This window comes from Acartia tonsa, chromosome 2 (genome assembly GCF_053477335.1).
Source record: "Acartia tonsa isolate MP-2025a chromosome 2, ASM5347733v1, whole genome shotgun sequence".
Classification (NCBI taxonomy): domain Eukaryota; kingdom Metazoa; phylum Arthropoda; class Copepoda; order Calanoida; family Acartiidae; genus Acartia; species Acartia tonsa.
Window position 1 is genome coordinate 32,897,889 of NC_137261.1, and position 22,981 is coordinate 32,920,869.

At 30.6% G+C, this 22,981-nt stretch overlaps 1 protein-coding gene across 1 annotated transcript in view; it reads left to right on the plus strand.

Moving 5' to 3' along the window:
• LOC145311404 (ubiquitin-conjugating enzyme E2 R2) overlaps positions 1–22,981 on the plus strand; it is a 49,757-nt gene that overhangs the window by 10,465 nt on the left and 16,311 nt on the right. Inside the window, exons 2-4 of the mRNA XM_080150546.1 lie at positions 11,223–11,309; positions 14,649–14,797; positions 20,620–20,703. Of these exons, the coding sequence (XP_080006672.1) occupies positions 11,223–11,309; positions 14,649–14,797; positions 20,620–20,703 (320 nt within the window). The remainder of the gene's footprint in view (positions 1–11,222; positions 11,310–14,648; positions 14,798–20,619; positions 20,704–22,981) is intronic.

A 22,981-nucleotide genomic window follows, 5' to 3' on the forward strand; every position in this document is an offset into this window, starting at 1 on the left:
GGATGGGACACCCCCAACCATAGACGTCCAAGGGGGGGGGGCTTAAGTAGCGAGTTCCCCCCCCCCATTTAAAATTTACCCCTACCCCAACCATTAAGGAGGGGGTATTTACCCCCCCCCCCAAAAAAAATAAAAAATCTCGTAACAAAAAAATATTTTGCGCGCTTCGCGCGCATTTTTAATACTAAATATCTAATCAAATTTAAATTACCCCCCTCAAAATTTAGCCCAGCCAACAGATTTCAGGGGAAAATTCCCCCCCCCCCCCCAAGCAAATTTTACCTCCGGGGTAAAAATTTTTTTTTTGGGGGGTGGGTAAAAAAAATTTGCAAAAGCGAATTACCCCACCCTTAAAAAAATTTTACCCCCCTCCCCCAAATAAAAAGCTTGGACGTCTATGCCCCCAACCCAACCAAAAATAAAAAAATTACCCCCCTCATTTTTTTTTATCGCAGAAGATTTCCTTGGTCCTTTTTTTTAAAATGCAGAAGATTTCCTTGGTCTTTTTTTGATCACTTCTTGGGGCAAAGCCCCTAAAGGCTTGGGGCGAAGCCGCTAGTTTTTTACATAACAGATTTTAACCTTTAGTTTTTTTCCTCAGAATTCTGTCTCTTTCCGTGTTTCAATATAAATGCAAACAACTTTTAAAAGCTAAACTTAAATCTGTTTTTATTTTGGCTGCAAGTAGCCTAAAACTTATTTTTGGCCAACAACAATATTTTCTTTTATTGCTCTGTTAAAATGCCTATTAGACAATTAAATATTTAAAGACTGGAAGCAACACCTTCAACCACCGATTACAAAGATGGTTGATACCATGGGTGTAGCCGCTAATTTTATTAAAAAGAATCTATGCTCTTTGAAAAAAACCTACCTTACCTATTTTAAATACCTATGCAATTCAAGGCAGATAAAAAGTTTTCTTGTTTTTATTTTCCTTCACTTTGTCCTATTTAAATTCTTTCTTTTTTGTTTTTAAACAAACAAGAAAGCTAGATGTTGATAATGTTTCTACCTTTCAGCAAAAAAAAATTATGCCTTTTGGGCGTAAAGGTATACCTACAATTTTAACCTTCAACTTTTCCACCAAATAAAATTTTTAGTGCCCTCTCGTCATTTCTAAGTGTGTTTCTATGTTCGTGTGTCTACGTTATTTTTCATAAATACTAAACTTGTGGTCTAAGAGTGAAGCTGCAGCTGATATTTAATTGATTAAAAATCAAACTAAATATATTCTTTGATAATTCGATAAGAACTACACCACTACAATTTAATATAAAATGTTGGTAGTTTTATATTCCCTCCTCTAGGTGTAATACTAGGCTATATGGCAATTTCTTTGTGTGCACGAGGTTTTTACGCGCGCTGTGCTTGTTTTTTTTTATCGCTAGATGAACAGAGACAAGCATTTTTAAAACAATTATGTAATATAAGATGAGATATTTTTAAAAAAAGGTTGTTATAACTATTCATTGACACAGAAAATTAAGACTTATTGTTTATGGAAATTTCAATAAAGAAATTTTAACATATAAATTTTCATATCTATTCTCATTTCTACGTAAATCCGTTAAGCTTATTCAATTTACTATTTTTTCTTCTTTACTTCACAGCTGATTAGAATTGTCTCTCCTGTTTTTTATTTGTTTCTTTTACTCTTATTCCCTGTCTTTGTACGCCCAACTGTCAGACAAAGGACTGTGGGGGCTAGTTTCTTTTTTTTGGTCTACCCTTTGTATACGTGATAATAAACTACTTACTTAAGACGGAGCCTTAGGTTGGTATATTCTATAGTACCACAATAGATTTTGTAGTATAGTGATGAATAGTATATTGAAGACTTAACACCTTAAAGCCCCTACATACCCAAAGAAAAGACATTTCTTATAACAACACTCCTTTTGATTTTATTTATGGGGGAGGGGGGGGGGGAGTTCATAAATATGATTTTTTCCCCGCCGAGTTGCTTATATTTCAAGTTTATTTTAATAAGCTTTTAAATTGAGTACATGATTTTAAATTTTCATCTTACATAAAAATAAATGTATAGGTCTCTTTTTATTTGGCAGCTGTAAGTTTTTGTATTATGAGGGTTTTTAAATTGATGCCATTATACCAATTTCGGATATGTTTTGTAACCTCCAATAAATATGTTACATAAATAAATTTTTTAAAGTTTTTAATTTGTTTTGTTCTATCAATATGAAACACTCACATCCACTTTGTTAAGTCGAGGATTGTATGATTTATGTTACAAATTTCCAAAATGTTAGTCCACTTTGAGTGCTAAAGTATTTATCCTAGGACCTTAATAAAGCTTCACTGACATATAGAACCCAATCTGTTTAGTGGTTAATAAGAACTTAACGACCAAATAAACTTAAACTTACAACATTATAAAATAGGAAATAAATACCAAGTACTAATAATGCCAAATTATAAAACTTCTATAGTGCGTCTTTTACTATTTTTATATAAGTGTCTGAAACGCAATTATTTATGTATGCAATAAGACAGAGAAAAAAGGAAGCAAAAGAGTTTGGATAGTTATTTTAAAGCAATCCCTACTCTGGATGATGTTTAAATTACACCAATTAATTTTTAAACTTATGTGGTTGACATCAATGGCACATCTAGGTTTTTTTAAAGCGAAGCTTTTTTTTAATAAGGGTCGGTCCGTCATTTTAAACATGTTGATTTTTCTACTTTTTTAACAAAAAAAATTTTATGTGATCTAATTATCCGAATGATCTTATTTTTGGTATATAGATTCCTGGGACAACAATGTACAATATAAAAAGCGAAGCAACTCTATAATCAAGTCCTTAAAATGTAAATATGTCCATAAACATTATCCTGTATCAAGCAGTTTTTCAACAAACTTACTTACAATTTTGCTTCGACTCTTATACATTTATATTCTGATTATTCAGTTCTGACACTATACAAGTGTTAATGTCCTTTTTTCCTACCGTTGCAGTGCTTTACTTTTATGGATGTCGTCATCCTTGTTGGTTGTAATATAAGTGTCGAAGTTACCTCTTCTTATATCTCTGAGTTTAGCCTACGCAAAAATAATTTGCAATTGGGAGTTTAGCTGTTTCTACAGTCGAGAAATACTAGAATTTAACCTTATAATACAATGCTCTAGTCGACTAATACTATGCTGTAATTCCTCTTTTAATTTTATCAGAGAAATGTGTTAAACATCTTCTTTGCAATGATTAATGCGTAATTTTACTTTGTTAAGATTGACAGCTTAACAAAAGGAATTGTCTTTTAAACTTTCTTGGCTAATTTTTCAATAATATTGCCTCGATTTATGTTCATAATCAATTAAACATTAATTTGAACTAAAAATTACTAGTTATCAATATATAAAAGCAAAGCTTTTCTACATGCATTGTATTTGTAAGTTCTTTTGTTTATCCATAGAACGCAATTTATAGCAACGGATGAATAATAATTTTCATATTGTACTGTTACTGTATTAAAAATAATGATGTTAAAAGACACTATTAAACTCAAAAGGTTTTGTTAAAACGAATTTTGGTATTATCCTCCTAGGATTTTTTTCTTCAATTTTGATATACAATGTACCTAACCTAACCTAAGGGGGGGGGGAGTTTGTACAGTTATAGGAAATGAAATTTTGGGACTTTCCTTCTAGGGGCTAGTGGGGCAAAAGACCCCCCAAAACACTAAAATTTTAAGTTATGAGCTTATTTTTAAAGATATCGAGCTGATTTTTTAAATGGAACCTTTTATTACATAGATGAGTTGATTAGCCACTCCATATTTCATTTTTGCACTTTACTTCTAGGGGCTTTTGGAGTAAAACAACCCCCCCAAATACAAAATTTATAAGTTTTGAGCTTACATGCCCCTAGAGGTAAGGTGCAAAAATGAAATATGGGATGGCTAATCAACTCATTTATGCAATAAAGTTCGATATCTTTAAAAATAAGCTCATAACTTAAAATTTTAGTGTTTGGGGGTGTCTTTTGCACCACTAGCCCCTAGAAGGAAAGTCCCAAAATTCAATTTTCAAAGTTTTACAGGTAGATCCAATCATATAAGAGAGTTTACGAAAAGAATTAGGATGATAACTATAAAAACAAGCCCAAACGGCCAGGCCAAAATTTGATACTGAATTTTCATTTCCTATAACTGTACAAACTTCCCCCCCCCCCCTTATCGTTCGCGGCCAGAGTCATAGTTTTGTTTTGGATTAAAAGGGGGGAGGCGGATGTGCCACTTGTTGAAACCTAAAGTAAAACGTGCATGAACTCAGGCTATAAAAGAGTTACAGCTCTAAAATTCAGCACAGCAGTTGCTATTGTAGTGAACAATATGGAACTGTGAAGAAACGGTCCCGCCGATAACCGCCGATTTTTTTTTTCCTTTTCTCGCCATAATAGACAATCTTCAATCATCTGAGATAAACTTTTTTTTCACAAAAATTTCGCTTATATTTTCACTTGACACTTGTAAGATTTTACACTTGTTTTTTTTTGATATTGACATGTTTGAAATATTACATGTGTCACGTGAAAATATAAGGGAAATTTTTATGAGAAAAAAAGTTTATCTCAGATGATTGAGAACTGTCTAATTTGGCGAAAAAAAGGTAAAAAAAATTCGGCGGGAAACGGCGGTTTTCGTCGGGAGCGGCGGTTCCGCCGCCGTTTGTTCACAGTTCCATATTGTTCTCCACAAAAGCAACTGCTGTGCCGAATTTTAGAGTTAAAACTCTGTCATGGGCTGAGATCATGCACGTTATACTGTTGGTTTCAAAAAGTGGCACATCCGCCTCCCCCCTTTAAAAATTTAAGAGGATAACGCCCGAATGTTTCTTTTAAAGAATTGTTAAATGTCCAAATTTTTAAAATCCTAATTCACATGAAAATAATTAGGGAGGGTAATTCCTAAGTAAATTTACCCCTGGGGTAAATTTTGGGGTAATATTTACCCTCCGCAACTTTATTAGTGTAGTTATTCAATAAAGAAAGCTTGAAACAATAAACACTATGATTTTTTTAATGCTGTCGAAATTTTTAAAACCTTGTCCATAAAAACAGATTTTTTTTTTTGCCTAAATAACATAAACTGTTTCTTATATTTTGGACTACAAATTTAGATTTTTTTAGCTAGAGCAAAAAAAGTACCTTACCCTAGATCTTTAAAGGGGGGGGGGGGCGAAAGTGACACTTTTTGAAACCAAAACTAAAAGTCAAAGGAACTCAACTAAAAAAAGAGTTACAGGTCTGACATTTTGCATGGCAGTTGCTTTATAGGGGTACAATATGGAACTGTTAAGAAACGGCGTCGCAACCGCCGAAAACCACCGAGAAAAGGGAAAAAAAATTTCGGCGGGAAACGGCGGTTGCGCCGCCGTTTCTTAACAGTTCCATATTGTACCCCTATAAAGCAACTGCCATGCAAAATGCGGTTGCGCCGCCGTTTCTTCACAGTTCCATATTTTACCCCTATAAAGCAACTGCCATGCAAAATCTCAGACCTGTAACCCTTTTTTTAGTTGAGTTCCTTTGTTGACTTTTAGTTTTGGTTTCAAAAAGTGTCACTTTCGCTCCCCCCCCCCCTTTGTGGTTGTACCAAATATATTTTGTTAAATATATTCTTGTCATGTTTACAATATGAGAAAGAAGGAATTCAGTCTGTGTCTAGTTGTAGTTGTGTATTTTGGTGGTGTAATATGTCTATAGGAACACTTAATTCATATTTTTCGTATTAAAATGATTTAAAAACAAATTATTTTTGTGAAAAGAGATAAATAATTTTTTTAATAAAGGGGAGTATGCTCAAAAGAAAGGTTAAACTTTTACAGTCAATAATAGAGGTGGAGGCAGTTCTCCATATTTCTTTGGAGGTTCTAAGACTTTAAAACAGGAGTAGAAAAAAAATAGAGGGGTAGGTTTCTGGTAAAATCCGTGAAGGTTATGTGTTATAAGTAAAAAACAGAAGTAGAACGATAAAAATTTATGTTAACTTTTAAACTTTTTTTGTCTTATAGTTCTTTTCAATAAGAAATACACATATTTAGTGAATATTATCGTTCTACTACTATTTTTAAGCCTTAAAACCTTTACCTTTACGGATTCTACCAGAAACCTACCCCTCTCTTTGTCATGGCAGTTGCTTTGTGGATTTGTGAGAAAAAACGGCAGTTGAGCCTCCGCTGCTGCATAAAGCCGCCGTTTTTTCTCCAGAAAAAAATCGCTTTTATCACTTTAGGTATGCTTGAGTTTTTTTTGGTTAAGTTGTGACATATTTTAAATCCTTGGAACAATAAAATGACAAGACAAGTGTCAAATACAACTGTTGTGAACTTTATTGAGCTTATTAAATGAGCTTGTTTGAAATGATTCAAGTTCCAAATTGTCTAATTTTGCGATAAAAAGTAAAAAAACGGCGACATCGCCTGTTTCGTCACCGTTTATTTATGGTTCTATATTTTACATACTAAAACCACCCAAAGACTTAAATTTGAAAATTAAATAGTTTAAAGCCATCACAGGACCTTTAAATAGATAACCAAATCAGATCAGTGTTGAGATCTTAAGCTTCAGTTTAAAAATTACTAGCAACTGCCATTCCAAATCTAAGCGTTATTGTCTTGTATAAAAGTTAAAGAACACATATTTTTATGGAAAATCAGTAGAAATGCCGCCCCACTGTTTAATTTCAATTAAGCTTCCTAATACCTGTTTTTATAAAAAAAAATTTGAAGACCAATTCTTTCTATCAAAGTTTTAGATTATATCAACTATATCTGCTAAACAATATAAATTAATTGATTATAATTGACTAATACTTCTATATTTACATATAACTGTTATTAACCATTTTGTAAATAAATTAGATGGTTTCAAAGTCAGTTCTGTCTTTGTACTTCCTTTCAAATGTTATGTTTCTTCAAACTTACCAAATTATTATTATTACAGTTAACCCTTTAAAAACGGTCTCTTGCATTACTCTATTATTTTTTATTTTTTTTATTTCTTAAATTAAGTGAGATTTTCCGACTAAGACAGTCTGATCCATTTTAGGCTTCTTTATTATTGTTTTATTCAGTAATCGCATAAAAATGAGATGATATAGTCTTATCTTCCATTCCGTTGGTTAAGAACGGACAAACGGGCATTTCGAATTTTAGAGTGCCTTTGCTACTAATAGGGGGGAGGGAAGGTTCAGTGCTCGATAGGCGAAAACCGCTAAATAGGAAGATTCTCAAAAGTTTCATTTCATTTTTATGTGAAACCTATAAAGTTACGTGGACTAATTGAAGAAAACCTTCGCTTTTCAAAGATTTTAGCATTAATTGAAAATGTCAGTCATTTTGTTTAAACATTGTCGTAGTGGTTTACAAGAGGATCACTCCAAGAAATTGTTAAAAACCTTATGATTACAGTATGGTACAAGCTAAAGCTAACCTTAATAAGTGTTGTAATACTAATATAGATAATGTTTTTAGAACTAAGTCTAGTTTCCGTGTTTAGTACTTGGAAATATACATGTACATGCATTCTAAATTATTACTTAAAGCTTTGACTTTTAAGTTATTTTTATCTTTTTATACAAACTAACAAAAACATATAACATATTACAGTGTCCCTGAATATCGAACTAATTACGATTTAATGATATTTATTTGAAAATTACATAAGATTAATATCTAGTAGCTATTGTCAATAAAGCATTTGAGTAATAGAATATTTGGCCTCTTTTTGATCTTTGAATTTAAAAAAAACAGAAATGCATTTTACTTAGGTATTGATCTTTAAGCCACGAATTGTTGAATAGAAATATAGACAAACTTGTTTTGTAGAGAAGTTGCCTCTCTAAAAATTTAGCTCTTGCAATAGTTTTCATTTTATAATGTTTATGCTTATGACGTTGACATATATTTTTTTCTTATTCTTTTAACTTTTAATTATTTGTTTTTGTTTTTATTAATTAATTTTGTTTTGACATAACATCGTTTTATTTTTATTGATTATGAGAATTACAACGTTATAATTCCAAATGGAATAAAAATATGATTTAAAACCCTGACTCATTACTGAGGGGGATTTGAGTGAAATACTGTTTTCTTATACTCATAATGTTTTATAGAGGATTAAACGGCATAAATAGATATTATCCCTTTAAGTTTGTTGGGTATTAGTAGATTCGTTTTTCATTGTTATGAAGAAGTAAATAATAAGCTTCTCAATGTCGATTTCTAAACGAAAATAAACCTCAGTGTATTCAAATACCTCACTCAATTAAGAAACCACATAATATTGTTATAATTTGCAGTATATGCAATTGTTAAAATTGTTACCTTTACTTTGGTGTCCCGTAGCTTCCGCAAATATTTGATAAACATAAAATGTGAAGTTTTTTGTTAATTAATTGAGAAACAAAGAGTAGTATTTGCATAGAAATAATTTTCGGTTAAAACTACTTTTTGCAATGTGTGAAAGATTTCTGCACATACCTAATATGTTTCACAGTTTACTTTACTTTATCAATTATTGTTTAATATAGGTAAGTTACATAATATTTTGAAGAAAACAAGATCTTCATTAGTTTATTTCTTTTTAAAAGGATTGCCTAATAATTATATAATTTTAACTATATAAAGTATAAATATATAATATAGCTTGTTTATAAAATTGGCTTAAACCGTACAGGTTTCTGTAGGGTTGGAAAAAAATTTAATCTTGCATAAAATAAAATAAGAATCTATTTTTAGATATTAATTGCAAAGTGTAGCAATTGGACTTAGGCAAAAGTTGTGCACATTTTATAATATCTATTTTTTTCTTCGCTTTCGTAATATTTCTATTTTTCATGATAAAAAATGCTAAAAAAATTATTTTCAGTTATTTCAAGAAAACTTGTACAGTTATGCTTGCTTGATGATGCAAAAAAGCAGCAGGGGGACAGGGTTGGCACAGTCAACGATACAATATTTTTATAGTGAAATTTTGGGATTTAAAGAGTTTTTGGGAAATATATTTATAGATATTTTGTTTTTTTTCCATTGTCCTTTGCTCTCCAAAGAAAAAGAAAAATCATGATTATACTTGTATGAAAATGCTTTTCTTACCAACTTTTTAACACTTTTTTGTTGTAAGATAAATTGTGCTGAAACATTTTAAACTTTAGAAATGATAATTATTTTTCTCGTATTCATTCGAATCCGGTGGATAGGAACCGGTTCTCATCCATACGAAAAAACTATGTCTAGCATCGTATTATATCCAGCTTTCTACGAATATAGAAATGTACAATCATAAGATTAAAACTAGTTTTTTTTAGCCAGTGACTTCGTCACCTCGGGGCTAAAAAAACTAGTTTTAATCTCATAATTGTACATTCTATATCCGCGGAAAGCCGTTTATAATACGATGCGAGAAATAACTATTAACGCATACATTTTTATTCAATTTTAAAAATTAGAATTAAGATCATTTAAGCAACAAATTCATACGTAACTGTAAAACAATTCGAATCCCTTGATTTTTTTACTTTTATATTGTGACATTTAAAATTGTAAAGTAAGACCTTCTTGAATAAAAGACTCCAAATCTAATAATCCAGTTACTTTACTCTAAGTGATTATTTTGTTGCCAGTGTTTTTTTTTAATATAGGACCACGCTTCGAACTCAAAACATAATTATTTAATTTAACAAAAAAAATACCTTTTGTATAGTTTTAGAAATAGATTGTACAGCTAAAAGGTTGAATCCTTTATTTAATATATTTGTGTAAAACTAGTTTCCTAAAACCTTGGATAGGGATTAGTACACTGAAAAAATATAGAATAGGATTATATAGGATTTTTTAATATTAATAGGGTTTGGATTCATAATAAAGAAAGTAAGCATTGCTTAGGAATCGATGATTTGAAATACCTTGAAGCCTGATTTATAGGTTACTCTAGTTAAGGTAGTGCACCAGTAGTATTTGTACAAAAAAATGCATAACCCCAATGGTTATGTTTTACATCTGTCTAGAGCCAGGACATTTACCCATACTAGGACTATCAAAGCAACGCCTCTAACATAGCATGCGATCAAATGTTTCCTAGTCCGTGGGTTGTGCAAGGCTGAAGGGTATTGTTTAACATCAAAGACTGACCCAACAAACATCCAACTTATTAATTTTATATCAAATTTTTCCATTTAATCTCATTCTGTTAGTTGTAAGGTAGATAGATATTTTCTAGAGTTAAGCTAAGATAACTTTAGATAAATGGTTAAGTATATAATAGTGCTAGGAGAGCCTTAATTTTTACATTATGTTAATTTGTTTGACTTTAAAAAATGGTGTTGAAAGTTAACTTTTTAAAAGTGCGTTACTTTGTAAAGATAGGAAGATCTAATATTTTTTTTAAAGTTTTCTGAGTAAATGAAATACCTATATTGGTTGGGAAAACATTTCTTGCAAATTTTTGCAAGAATTTAGGGAAGGTTAAAAAAATAAAACATCCCTTTACTAGTGTGTGTTAATTTAAGGGAAAAATATACCTATAGTATTGCTGAATTTAACCCAAGCCAATGAAGAAAATAAGATAGGTGTTGAAATTAGATGGTTGAATTAAGCAATATTTATTTTTCATTAAAAATAATACTGGAGTTATACCTATCCATTAATAATACCATATCATCTAGGTATATTATCTAACAAATATATTAATATACTTAAGTTGATGTTCGTCATTTAACGGCATTGAAATTGATTATATATATCTAGTATTAATAAGACAACGAGTTCTATTTAAATGAATAATGCAAATAAAAGGTATTTTTACTTTTGTTCAGCCCTGTATCCTTGATAAGAAAGTGTACCTAAATTGACAAATATTGTTGGTTTAATTAATTGTTACGAAGACAAGAAAATTTATCAAGTCTTGAAAGTTGGAGGTAGAAAGATTTGCCAGGATGGGTTCTTCCGCATTTTTGTTTTGTTTACGTTTATATATAATCTTCATATGTCATTTTATCTCTTTTAACTTAGAGCATAATTTCCATATACCTATAAATATTATAATCATGGGTATCAATATTAATTAATTTACAGGAACTTACTAAATGAAACATCATTTAAATGTACAACTCCACAATGATTTTTATTTAATTATTATAAGCTATGTATATTCTAAATCTAATACTTTTGATTTCAGTCTAATTGGTTTCTTTTATTTCAGGCTCATTTGAAGTTCCCTCAAGACTACCCCTACAACCCTCCCTCCATGAGATTTCTGTGCAAAGTTTGGCACCCTAATGTTTATGAGGTAATTTTTTCACTTTGAAAACCAGCCGTTTAGACTCTAAACACATTACCCTGTTTTAATAAATATTTAGACCTATGTCTTAATATTTTCTAGGTAGTACATGCGTAAGTTGATTAGATAAATAAAATTGTTAGCACCTTAATTTGTTTTTAGAATTGGATATCTTTGTTTTCTTTGAGAATACTTCTAATTTGAATGTATATCTCTGTCCTTGTAATTGAATATGTTTTAAGGAAGTAGAGTACAAGTTTTCTCATGATAACCCGTGATTTTGAGAACTAGATAACTAGTATGTTATTCTTTAAGTAATGTTACATAAATTGGGACACCTGCCTTCGTGTCTTATTTTTAAGAAGTTGGTAAAAAGTTTTCTTGTTCAGTGTTTTTCAAAGCAAAGCTTTTCTATAATTAGGGTCGGTCTATACGTCTGTACGTATCGGCGAATAGCTCTTTTCGTTAATTTAGGCATGTTAGAATTTTCCATTCGATTTCAAACTGCATTATGAATTCTATAGAAGTTAGGTACGAGTTATAAAGCGAAGCAAATCTATAATAGTTGCCAGAAAGTCTGAACGTCCATTTTAAACATGTTGCTTTTTAACTTTTTTTATCAACAATTTTATGTGATAAAATTATCCGATTTGTCTGATTTTTGGAACACTGATTCCCATGACAACAAAGTACATTGTTATAAGCGAGGCATCTCTATAATCAAGTACTAGAAATGTAAGTATGTCCTCAAACAATATCCTGCACTTAAGCAGTTTTTTTACAAATTTACTTACAATTTTGTTTTGTTTTGACTTTTATACATTTATATTCTGATTATTCAGTTCTGACACTCTACAAGTGTAAATGTTCGTTTCAGAGCTTCGCTTTTATGGATGTTCTCTTCCTTGTTATATCTAAGTTTTCAGATAGACCATAATATTCAAAAACCTCTTTTTCATTACTAATGTTTTGTGAGAATTGGTTGGCAGTTTTGTTTTTAGCTATAAATCATGAATTAGAACACTTGCCATTAGGACTGAATATCCCCATCCGTGCAAGTAAATATGTTTTTGAGAAGTGGGTAACAAGTTTTCTTGTTAGATAGATAACAGAAAACTTTTTTGACCAAGCTGTCATATCATCATATCATGTCAGCGCATTCTGGTAAACTTTTTTTTTACAAATAACCAAGGGCGTTCAACGGGGGGTGGAGGGCCGGGGTAGGGGTGATTCATCCTTTAAGGATTTAAAAAGTTTCCAGTATAAAAAAAACATTATTAGTTAAAAGACAGTGATAAGGATATTGCACGTGAAGGAAATGTTCAGTACTGCTTAGAACCGGTTCTAATCCGGCGGATAATAATTGGTTACGACTTAAGAAGTCATACTGGAAAAACTTTTATTTTGCTCGTAGAATCTCATATATTAAGTAGGACATGATTAGTAGTATATAAATGGCAGAACGTGTTTTTTTTTATTTTTGTTATGATTTACCTCCCTAATCCGTGAATATAAAACCCTGAAAGGTTTTGCCAATCTGGACTAGAAAGAAAGAGAAATGAAGTCTATCTTTAACAGAAATAGGAAATGTAAAGGGGATTTACTTTTATTATATAATTTATTTCGCAATTTCCCTCTAACCTAAATCTAGTTACTGAATGTGAACCATGAACAAACTTTTTTGAAAAACTTAATTGAATGTCAGTTTAAGGTTAGGTAAAGTATTAAATAAAGCTTCGCGTGTACAATGCTAGAAGTAACCCTATTTTTTTAAGTTAATGATTAAGTGATTAAGGAGGCGGTTGTTTTGGGCTTTACACGTCTACTAGAGGGACAATATCATGTATTACTGAATTTATTTAACTTACGGAATAAAATAGCAATATACATTTTTATCCTGAAATAGTTACCTAGGTAATGAAAATTAGATTATCTTAGCTTTTATGTAAAATATATGTGTCTGATTTTTTTTCTTCAGATGTGTTAATTCTCAAATGAGAACAAGGAAATTTTATATTTTAATATACTGTATTCAGACTGCTTCTTAACTTATTTTAATTCATGACATATTGTAATTATTTGCTAATTTAAAGTTTTTATGTTTTATATTTTTGACACTGTAAAAAATTAAAATGCTTTCAAAGGGTGAATACTATGAACTTAGTTTACATCTTTTCGTTGCTGTGAAAAAATTTCACCCTAAGGTAAACTGTGTAACCCCAAACACTCTGTATTTTGTTATTATAAATAAAACCATGAAGTAAAATGGCTTCATTTTAATCTATAAAAATTATTTGTTATATACTGTTGACATTAGATTACCAACATTGATGAAAAAAACATTACATTTCATGGTGTTTTAGCAATACTACCTTTATTTTTAATTCCTGTACAATGTACAATATTTATCATGTGTTAACAAGGAAGTACTAGTTGTGCTATTATTGTCATGTGTTATGAATGAAGGAATGATAGATACCAAAAAAATATTGCATAGTAATAATATACATTTTTTTATGTTTTTGTATGGATTACTCATTTCGTGCTGTGTTGAGAATCAGTCAACCAAATCTTCTTTTAAAGGAACCTGCTGAATTTTAATTTGTTTATCACAGTTTTATTTATTTATTTTTAAAATAGGTGGGATACGTGCCATATATTGGCAAATAAAAAGTTAAATAAGTAAACTTTTAAAAATAAAATTCTGCTCTTAAATACCTACATCTTAACCACTATAAGTTCTTTTAAAAGAATCTCCAAGTTTCCCCTTAAGTTCTGTTCTTTACAAAAATATCTAAAGGGCCTAGGTAAATATAGGTATAAAAAAAATTTTAAGTATAAAATCAAGTATTGTTCGATTTGTTTTGGTTTTTGCCCAATTAATCTGTGGAATAGACTGAGACATTTATTATAACCTCAGCTCACCCTTGCTGACGGTCATCACAAGGATATTGAAACAAGGGTGTCAAACAAACTCTAACTTTCCTTTGTTTTGCTGATTTTGGACTGTTCTTGTAAAATAATATTTTGTCTTAATACCTAGAATCTTTTTTCTTTCTTTATGATTGTCCCTTTTTTTGCTATAAATGTCCCAGAAGTAGAAAGTTTACTGTATATAAAAGTAACATTTCATATAGCTGTGTGTAGGAAAAATGCACTTTTTTTCAGTAAAAATTTGAATATTTTGTTGTTTCAATACAGGAAAAGTTTTTAAGTAATATGAATATTATTGTTTTTCATTACTTTTAACATATCATTAAAACTTTTAATTTAATGAAACTTCTTTATCAACTTTCTTATTAAGCATTATTAATGTGCTTTGCTATCTCTGTATATCTGTGTATCTAGAATGGAGACCTGTGTATATCTATCCTGCACCCTCCTGTTGATGACCCCCAGTCAGGAGAGCTACCCTGTGAAAGATGGAACCCCACCCAGAGTGTGAGGACTGTCCTGCTTAGTGTGGTCAGCCTACTCAATGAACCAAACACATCCAGGTAAATATTTACTTCAAACTCTATGTGTGTCATTTTTTTCTTCAGGTTTAAAAGAGCATTAAGGATTTTCATTTAAGGGTGGGTACAAAAAAAGATATTTAACTGTCTCTCGTCTTTAACTCTTAAATTTTTTATGTTTAAAAAAGGTATATGTGTTAAGCAGAAGAAAATGGTTTTAAATTCATTCATTACTTTTCCAGGAATTATCCCTTAAAAGGTTTTATTTTTCAGTTTAGACTGTACCATTTTTAATATATATTTTCTCGTATTCATTCGAATCCGGTGGATAAGAACCGGTTCTTATCCATACGAAAAAACTATGTCTAGCATCGTATTATATCCAGCTTTCTACGAATATAGAAATGTACAATCATATCATTAAAACCAGTTTTTTAGCCGGTGTCTTCGGCACCTCGGGGCTAAAAAAACTATTTTTAATCTCATAATTGTACTTTCTATATCCGCGGAAAGCTGTATATAATACGATGCGAGAAATAGCTACTCTTGCCAAGGGAGAAGACAATGGCTCTCAAATTGATATACGTAGTTCCCCCTAACCTACATCAATTTTTCTATACTGAAAAAAAATGTCATACATAAAAGGGTTGGGGGAGATTAATATATTGGCCAGTGTCCTATTTCCGTAACCCTGGTTTTTCTCCAGACACTTTCATATGAATGCTTATTTTACACTTCTCATTTCCTTCCCATAATTAACATTAGAAAATTTCTTGCAGGGAAAATATTTCTGAAAATGGATAACTATTTTGCCTAAAATAAAATATGTAGGCAATGATCATTCAATTAAATGTTTTTTTCCTTTGTTAGAAAATATTATGCTATACATATTGTCATTGGTTAAATTGTAGTATATTTTTAAGATTTAAAACAAGAATTATAAAAATGATAAAATCAGAAATAGATTTTTATGTAAAACACAGTTTATTGTTCATCTTCTATTTAATACTGTACAATCTACCTTAAAATACTAATTAATAAAAAAAATTAAGAACTATTGTTTACTAAAGATTTCTTTTTTAAAAATCTTGAATCTAATAAATATTTGAAAAACAAACTTTTTACGCATGGAGGGATATTAAATCTGAAGACATATATTTCGAACCATACTTTTCCGCTGAGTAGAATATCTATGGACACAAAAAAATCATGGGTTATTATATTATTTTCTTAAAAACTGGTGAAAACGTTAATGGATTGTATAATATTTCTGGATATTAATTCCTCCCTAGCGTTCAATGCTATTTGTTTTCTATTTCACGTAGTTATTCATCTTCTTTTGTTTACAGAAGTCTTTGTTTTGCAGAATTCAATCTTCTTTTATAAATAATCAAGGATGTCCACAGCTACATGGTCAAATGGTTTTTGATTCGACTTTATAAAGAGACTGGGACTCATTACTTCACCAAACAACAAATGCAGATTTTTTATACCTAATCGAATCATAAACATTAAAAAACTTATAAAACATAAATGTATGTTTGAACAGATTTTGTCAATCTTAGTGTCCTTCACTCTCAGAATTTAATTTCGCTTCGACCTGGACAGCCGACATTATTTTTTAATAAATTTCTCTTACATTATTTTTATGTTTATTTAATCCAGCTCATATTAATTCAACCAATTTAAATTGTAGAGAGTTGACTCAAAAACTGCGGACAATGACATTTTGATATTTTAAAAAAGCATTCGTTAGATACATTTAGAGCTATAGCTGAGTAAAGTCCGGAAATGTGCGTTGCACTTTGTATAATCATTCCAAATGTATATATGATTTAATATTAAAAAGGTTCTTAAATATAACGATCACAAATTAGAATCAAATTAATTGAATTATCCAATCTTTTAGCATTAAAAGATTTTTTACAAAACTTTTTTTTCATAAAACTAGAGAAATTAAATAGATGTGGGAAAGATAAAAACGAATATTGCATAACACCTAGGATTGGCATTTTTGTGATGATAATTTAGGACAATCCCTACTTCTCTGCAAACTACCCTATACCTAGTTTTTTTTTGTATGATTTTGTAGTCTTTTATTTAATTACTTCACTCCATAGGTATTATCCAATTTATTATTTCTTGTTGCTAAAAAGAAATATCTGTGAAAGTTTTATTTTCGGGACCACATCTGCAAGGATAATTGTCTTATCCCCATCTAATAGCATGGAATCTTTAAATTCTTCAATTAAAAGCTTTTCTGATATTTGGAACGATTGGTCCAGCCGTATGCGAGAACAGAGCAGATATTAAATTGCATACCTCCTCCATAGGCGTCCAAGGGGGGGGTAATGGGGTGATTACCCCCCCCCCCCATTTAAATTTACCCCTACCCTGGGGGTGCCGTAGGCACCTCCAACCATTTAGGAGGGGGTATTTACCCCCCCCCAAACAATTTTGGGGGGGTAATTACCCCCCTTAAAATAGAAAATCTCTAACAAAAAAATTTTTTTCGCGCTTCGCGCGCATTTTTAATGCTAAATTTTTGATAAAATTTCAATTACCCCCCCCAAAAAATTTTACCCCGGGGGTAAATTTTGGGGGGGGTAAACAAATTTTACCCCTGCCAACAGATTTCAGGAGGGGTAATTACCCCCCCCCAAGCAAATTTTACCCCCGGGGTAAAAATTTTTTTTGGGGGGGGGGAAATTTGCGGCGCGCTTCGCGCGCCATTTTACCCCCCCCCCCAAAATAAAAAGCTTGGACGCCCCTGACCTCCTCTTAGATATAAGATTGTACCTTTTCTTTATTGATACCAATTGCAGTAAATTTCAACGATGTTTTTCTAGTATTAAATATTTTGACTGATTGAAAAATAAGAGACCATATAGTTTTCTTCGGTTGATATGTCCGTCCTGATGTCATTGATTTTAACTTAATGTCATTTGCATGAATTGCATGAATTAAAATGTGAGAAATCCTCCAAATGAATTTGATATTGTACAGCTTACTCCAAACCACATAATCATATGTTTTTAACATACAGTTATAGGATAAAGAAAATAGCTAAGTTCTCGTAGTTTTCTTGAAATGTTAAACCATCTTTGTGATCTCAAGAAGGTTTTTATATAAATTGGATATATCGCAAGAATACGATTTTTAAGTCTTGGTATTTAAGAACTACATGGTAGAAAATTGAAATTCTCTCAAATATATGCCCTATAAATGTAGTTTAATCCATTTAACAGGAAATAATATGCAGTTCACTAAATTCATGTTTAAATGCATTTCGTGCAACTACCCCTTTTTGTGTAAATTTACCAAGATTTATTCAATACAACTAGAACAAATTAGAACAGCTAAAAGTTCATTATATTTATTTCAGTTGTGTGTAAACACCACAAAGCCTATAATGTGGGCGTTTGTACAAAGCACAATAAAAAGGGGGAAAGGGAGGAGTCATTATTATGGCGCTTCTGCCACAATAGATAAGTTGATGGACAAAAGTAACATTTTTTTTATCGATTTTTTTAAAGACTAGGCATTGCCTCCTTAAGTTAAAAGAAGTGTTGAAATTTAATATCTAATACATAATATCTTACCTTTTTAAATATCTGTGAATGTTATCAATAATTTTATGGGTAATGTGATAAGCATAAAAATTGACCATTTACCATACTTTCTTGCTTAATTTCCCTTTCTTAAATTTTTTACATTATACATATTCCTGCCCTCTGAATACCACACCTAAATGATTGTAATAAAGATTCATAAAAAAATAAATATTTACAAAGCTAGGAGGTTGATAGTGTAATAATTCATTTCTACCCATTTAATGTCATGAATATACAATGAATTTCCTTTAAAATATTCTCATGAGAAGTAATATAAGTTTAAAGTTTATACACAGATTAAATCAATAAAATAAAGAGATTAAAAGTGTTCTTAACATAATAGATTTAAAGTCTGATTAATGTTAAGGTGTTAAATAACTATGTCCACCATTAAACATTAGGAAGGGGGTAGTGTATAGGGTCTTAGATTATTGAATTGCTATTGTCCTTTTCCTCCCCTGAATTAAAAGTCTGTAGTATCTTTTAACTACAGACTGCCTTTTGCATCATCTGGAACTTATCCTACTTATTGGAAATATTTCTGTTTAATTTCTGCACTGATTGGTTGGCTACTTGTTGTGCTTCTTACATAAATTAATATTGTAAGTTAATCCCAAACTTGTATCAAACTAACATCTAGGTTAATCTCAGGATTCATCTCAAACTAGATGGGAAAGAAAATTGTTTTATGTAGTTTGAACATACCTAATTTTGTGTTTTATTATTGCAAATACCAGTGAGAAAACTTATATCATTAGGATTACATCACAGTTCTTCAGAGTGGAATAAATAAACTGTGCTGTTTAAAAAAAAACTAAGAACAGACTTAAGAAAATTATTATGGGAGTAAAGTGATGAAGGGTAAGTGTAGATTATATGTAAAAAAAAATTGGCAGTACTGTGCAAATTTTTGCAACACCAATATTTTTGCATTGCCCAAAAAATTCACATGGACCTTAAAATATGTTTTTGCTCTTTTATATGAATTGAATATTTGATGCTTTGATCTCTACTGAAATTTTGGTCCAATAATCTGCCAATTAATATGTTTTAATTCCTATTAAATTCATAAAATGCTTGTTTGATTCTTCAAAGTCGACCAAAAAAACTCTTGCAGAAATCTTAACTTTGCTGCTTTATCTTTTTTTGGGATACTCTAAACCCATACCTAAAGTATTTAAAAAATCTGCAGAAAAAATTTGTGATCAACTTTCGGTTGAACATTAATTGTAGATTAATTAATACATTCTTCTTTTTCTCAAAAACAAACCAATAATTAAATGAAATACTTATTTTTATTTTATTCAGGAGGTAAACAATTTTTAGACAAACATATCTGAAATGAATAGTGCAACCATTTTTTGCGCATTTGTATAAATTTGTGCACTGTGTATGTTGATAAAATGGTTACGTAGCAATATAGCACACACAGCTGGTATGCGAGTAATTCATCTCTCTAGTGTATGATGAATATGTGAAAATGAATAAGAAAGTTTGTTGAGCACTGAAATTGATTTATTATTGAGGGCCAAACCCTTTCTTTCGTTCCCTTTTCACTGCACTCCCATTTTTAGTGTTTTTATAATCTGTCAATTTTTTTTCCAGCGATTCCTCACTTTTAAATGAAAAGGTGACTTTGGAAAATTCTTTAAGAAACCTTTCATCCAGTCCAAAGTTTCGTATGGATTAAATCTAGCCTGCTGTACTCAGTCAAAATTGAAATGGCACACAACTTGGTTGTTTTGTATGCACAGGACCCTTCAACCTTTGTAATCCATCTATGATTAATTGGCTTAGTTTTGGAACATGGGTTCTTGTCATCCAATTTTTGCCACATACTCCATCCACAAAATAATGTGGTAAACCACATCATAAGAAATAAGAAGCGACAAGAAGAGAAATTAGCATAAAATCAATATGTAAAAAGAAGCCAACCTCTCTAGCCTTCTCAATAATTTCACAATACAAAAGTCAGAATTTTTTTTTTTATAACTTTCTATTATACCTATTCGAACCTTAAGATTTACTCAGAAATGAATTTTGAAAAGTTAAATAATATTTTATACAGAAATTATTATGTAAATATGTTAACACAAAAGTAAAAAACGGACTTGTTTGAACATATTTTAAGCTCTTTAATCTTGCCTTTCATGCTGAAATTCAGTTAAAATCTTAATATTATTTTCAAAATTATTATAGTAGGTAGGTAATAATAATGATCATATAAAATCACATATTTTTTTTGTTTAGCCCTGCCAATGTGGACGCTAGTGTGATGTACAGACGGTGGAAGGAAAGCAAGGGAAAGGATAAAGAATATGAAAATATTATTAGGTAAGTTTCTTTTCAAATATCAATCACTTTCTTTCATAAACCCCACACCCAAGTTTTTAAGTTACGATGGTGGTATATTATTTTCTGTTAGCTTTCAGGGTTTCAATAAAAATTGGTCAGGTTAAAGTTTTTAGACTGGTATAACAAAGTAGTGCAATATTCAACCAAACATTGAATTTCTTGGGATATATTTTTTTGCACTAAGGCTTCCAAAGTGAAAATCCTTGATTATAATTTCGTTTGGGTTATAATGTCCTGCTAAGCTATGCTTATAAAACTGATATGGAATATTAGTTCTTAATCGCATCGTATTATAGACAGCTTTTCGCGGATATGAAAATGAAAAAAATATTGAAACCAGTTTTGTTTGGCCCGAGGGGGAAAAAAATGGTTGGAAAATTTTCTGTAATACGATGCTATATATGATTTTTTTAGTATAGCTGAGAACCAGTTCTAATCCAGTGGATATTAATCTGATTCGTAGCCATACTGGAAAAAATATGATACGACTTAGAGAGATTTTTCCTAATATTTTTCGTATAACATTTAAAGCATCTAGGGGCCATACATAAATTAAGGTAAGAAGGGACAGAAAAATAGCATAACCCCACTAAGGGTTTAAATCTAAAAATGAATTAGCCTACCCCCCCCCCCCCCCCAGAACTATTAATGGCTTCCCTTTAAAGGAGAACTTCCGTAGTTATTAAAAACTTAAGCTTCAGACAACAGGATAGGAAATATGGGATCATATGAAGGAAATGAAGTCATTCCTAAAAAGGACAGAAATTCCCTTCCAAAAAGGACAGAAATCATCTTCCTTTTTCTCAGATATCTCAAATATGGACAAAAATCACTCTCCTTTTTCTCACATATCTGAAAAAGAGGATAAAAATCACCTTCCTAAATCTCACTTTATCTTCCTAATTCTAAGAAAATTAACCCAATACCTCTAAGTTCTTCCTTATTCTCAGATAGCCTACCTTATTCTAAGAAATTCTTCCTTATTCTAATAAGATCTACCTTATTCTAAGAAATACTTCCTAATTCTATGACAATCTACCTTATTCTAAGACATTCTTCCTTATTCTAAGAAATTCTTCCTAATTCTATGAAAATCTACCTTATTATAAGACATTCTTCCTTATTCTAAGAAATTCTTAGTTATTCTAATAAGATCTACCTTATTCTAAGAAATACTTCCTAATTCTATGAAAATCTACCATATTATAAGACATTCTTCCTTTTTCTAAGAAAATCTACCTTATTCTAAGACATTCTTCCTAATTCTATGAAAATCTATCTTATTCTAAGACATTCTTCCTTATTCTAAGAAAATCTACCTTATTCTAAGACATTCTTCCTTATTCTAAGAAAATCTACCTTATTCTAAGACATTCTTCCTTATTCTAAGAAAATCTACCTTATTCTAGGACATTCTTCCTTATTCTAAGAAAATCTCTTCCTAAATCTCACTTAATCTTCCTAATTATAAGAAAATTAACCCAATACCTCCTAGTTCTTCCTTATTCTCAGATAGCCTACCTTATTCTAAGAAATTCTTCCTTATTCTAATAAGATCTACCTTATTCTAAGAAATACTTCCTAATTCTATGAAAATCTACCTTATTATAAGACATTCTTCCTTATTCTAAGAAAATCTACCTTTTTCCCTCAAAGTCTTCCTTCTCATCACATATCCTTCCTTTGTCTCAGATAATTTAGCTAATTCTTGCTAATTAGACCAACCATTCCTGGGATCTTAAGCTTCAGACAGAAAAACCTTACTATTTTCTTCATATTCTACCAGGAGATGAGAAAAGTGCTGTGTTGCAATAATTTTATGTAGATCAGATTTTTTCATCCAAATAAAAAAGCTAGCTTTTTTTAAGAGTGAAAAATAAGAATGTTTTTAATTTAATGACAAACTAGCCCCTAGAGACCTCTTTAATTTTAGTGGGTTTCTAATTTTTTTTTTTTGGGGGGGGGAGATTTTTCCTAGGGGAGATATCTCTTTAGAATGTGTTAGTACTCTCCCCCAAAATAGCTATAAACCTTCCTTTGTCTTATAAGAAGCTAAACAGTAATGAAGAACCATACTGCTTCTATATATAATATTAAAAAAATATTCTTATAAAAAAGGTAGCTTTTAGAAATTAGAAAAAAAAACGTCCGTCAGCTTGGCTAGCCTGGACAAGAATTTGACGCAGCACGGCCGGCTACATGGTAAGGGAGGGGGTGTATTTTTTATGAACGAACACAAACCCACAGACATACATTT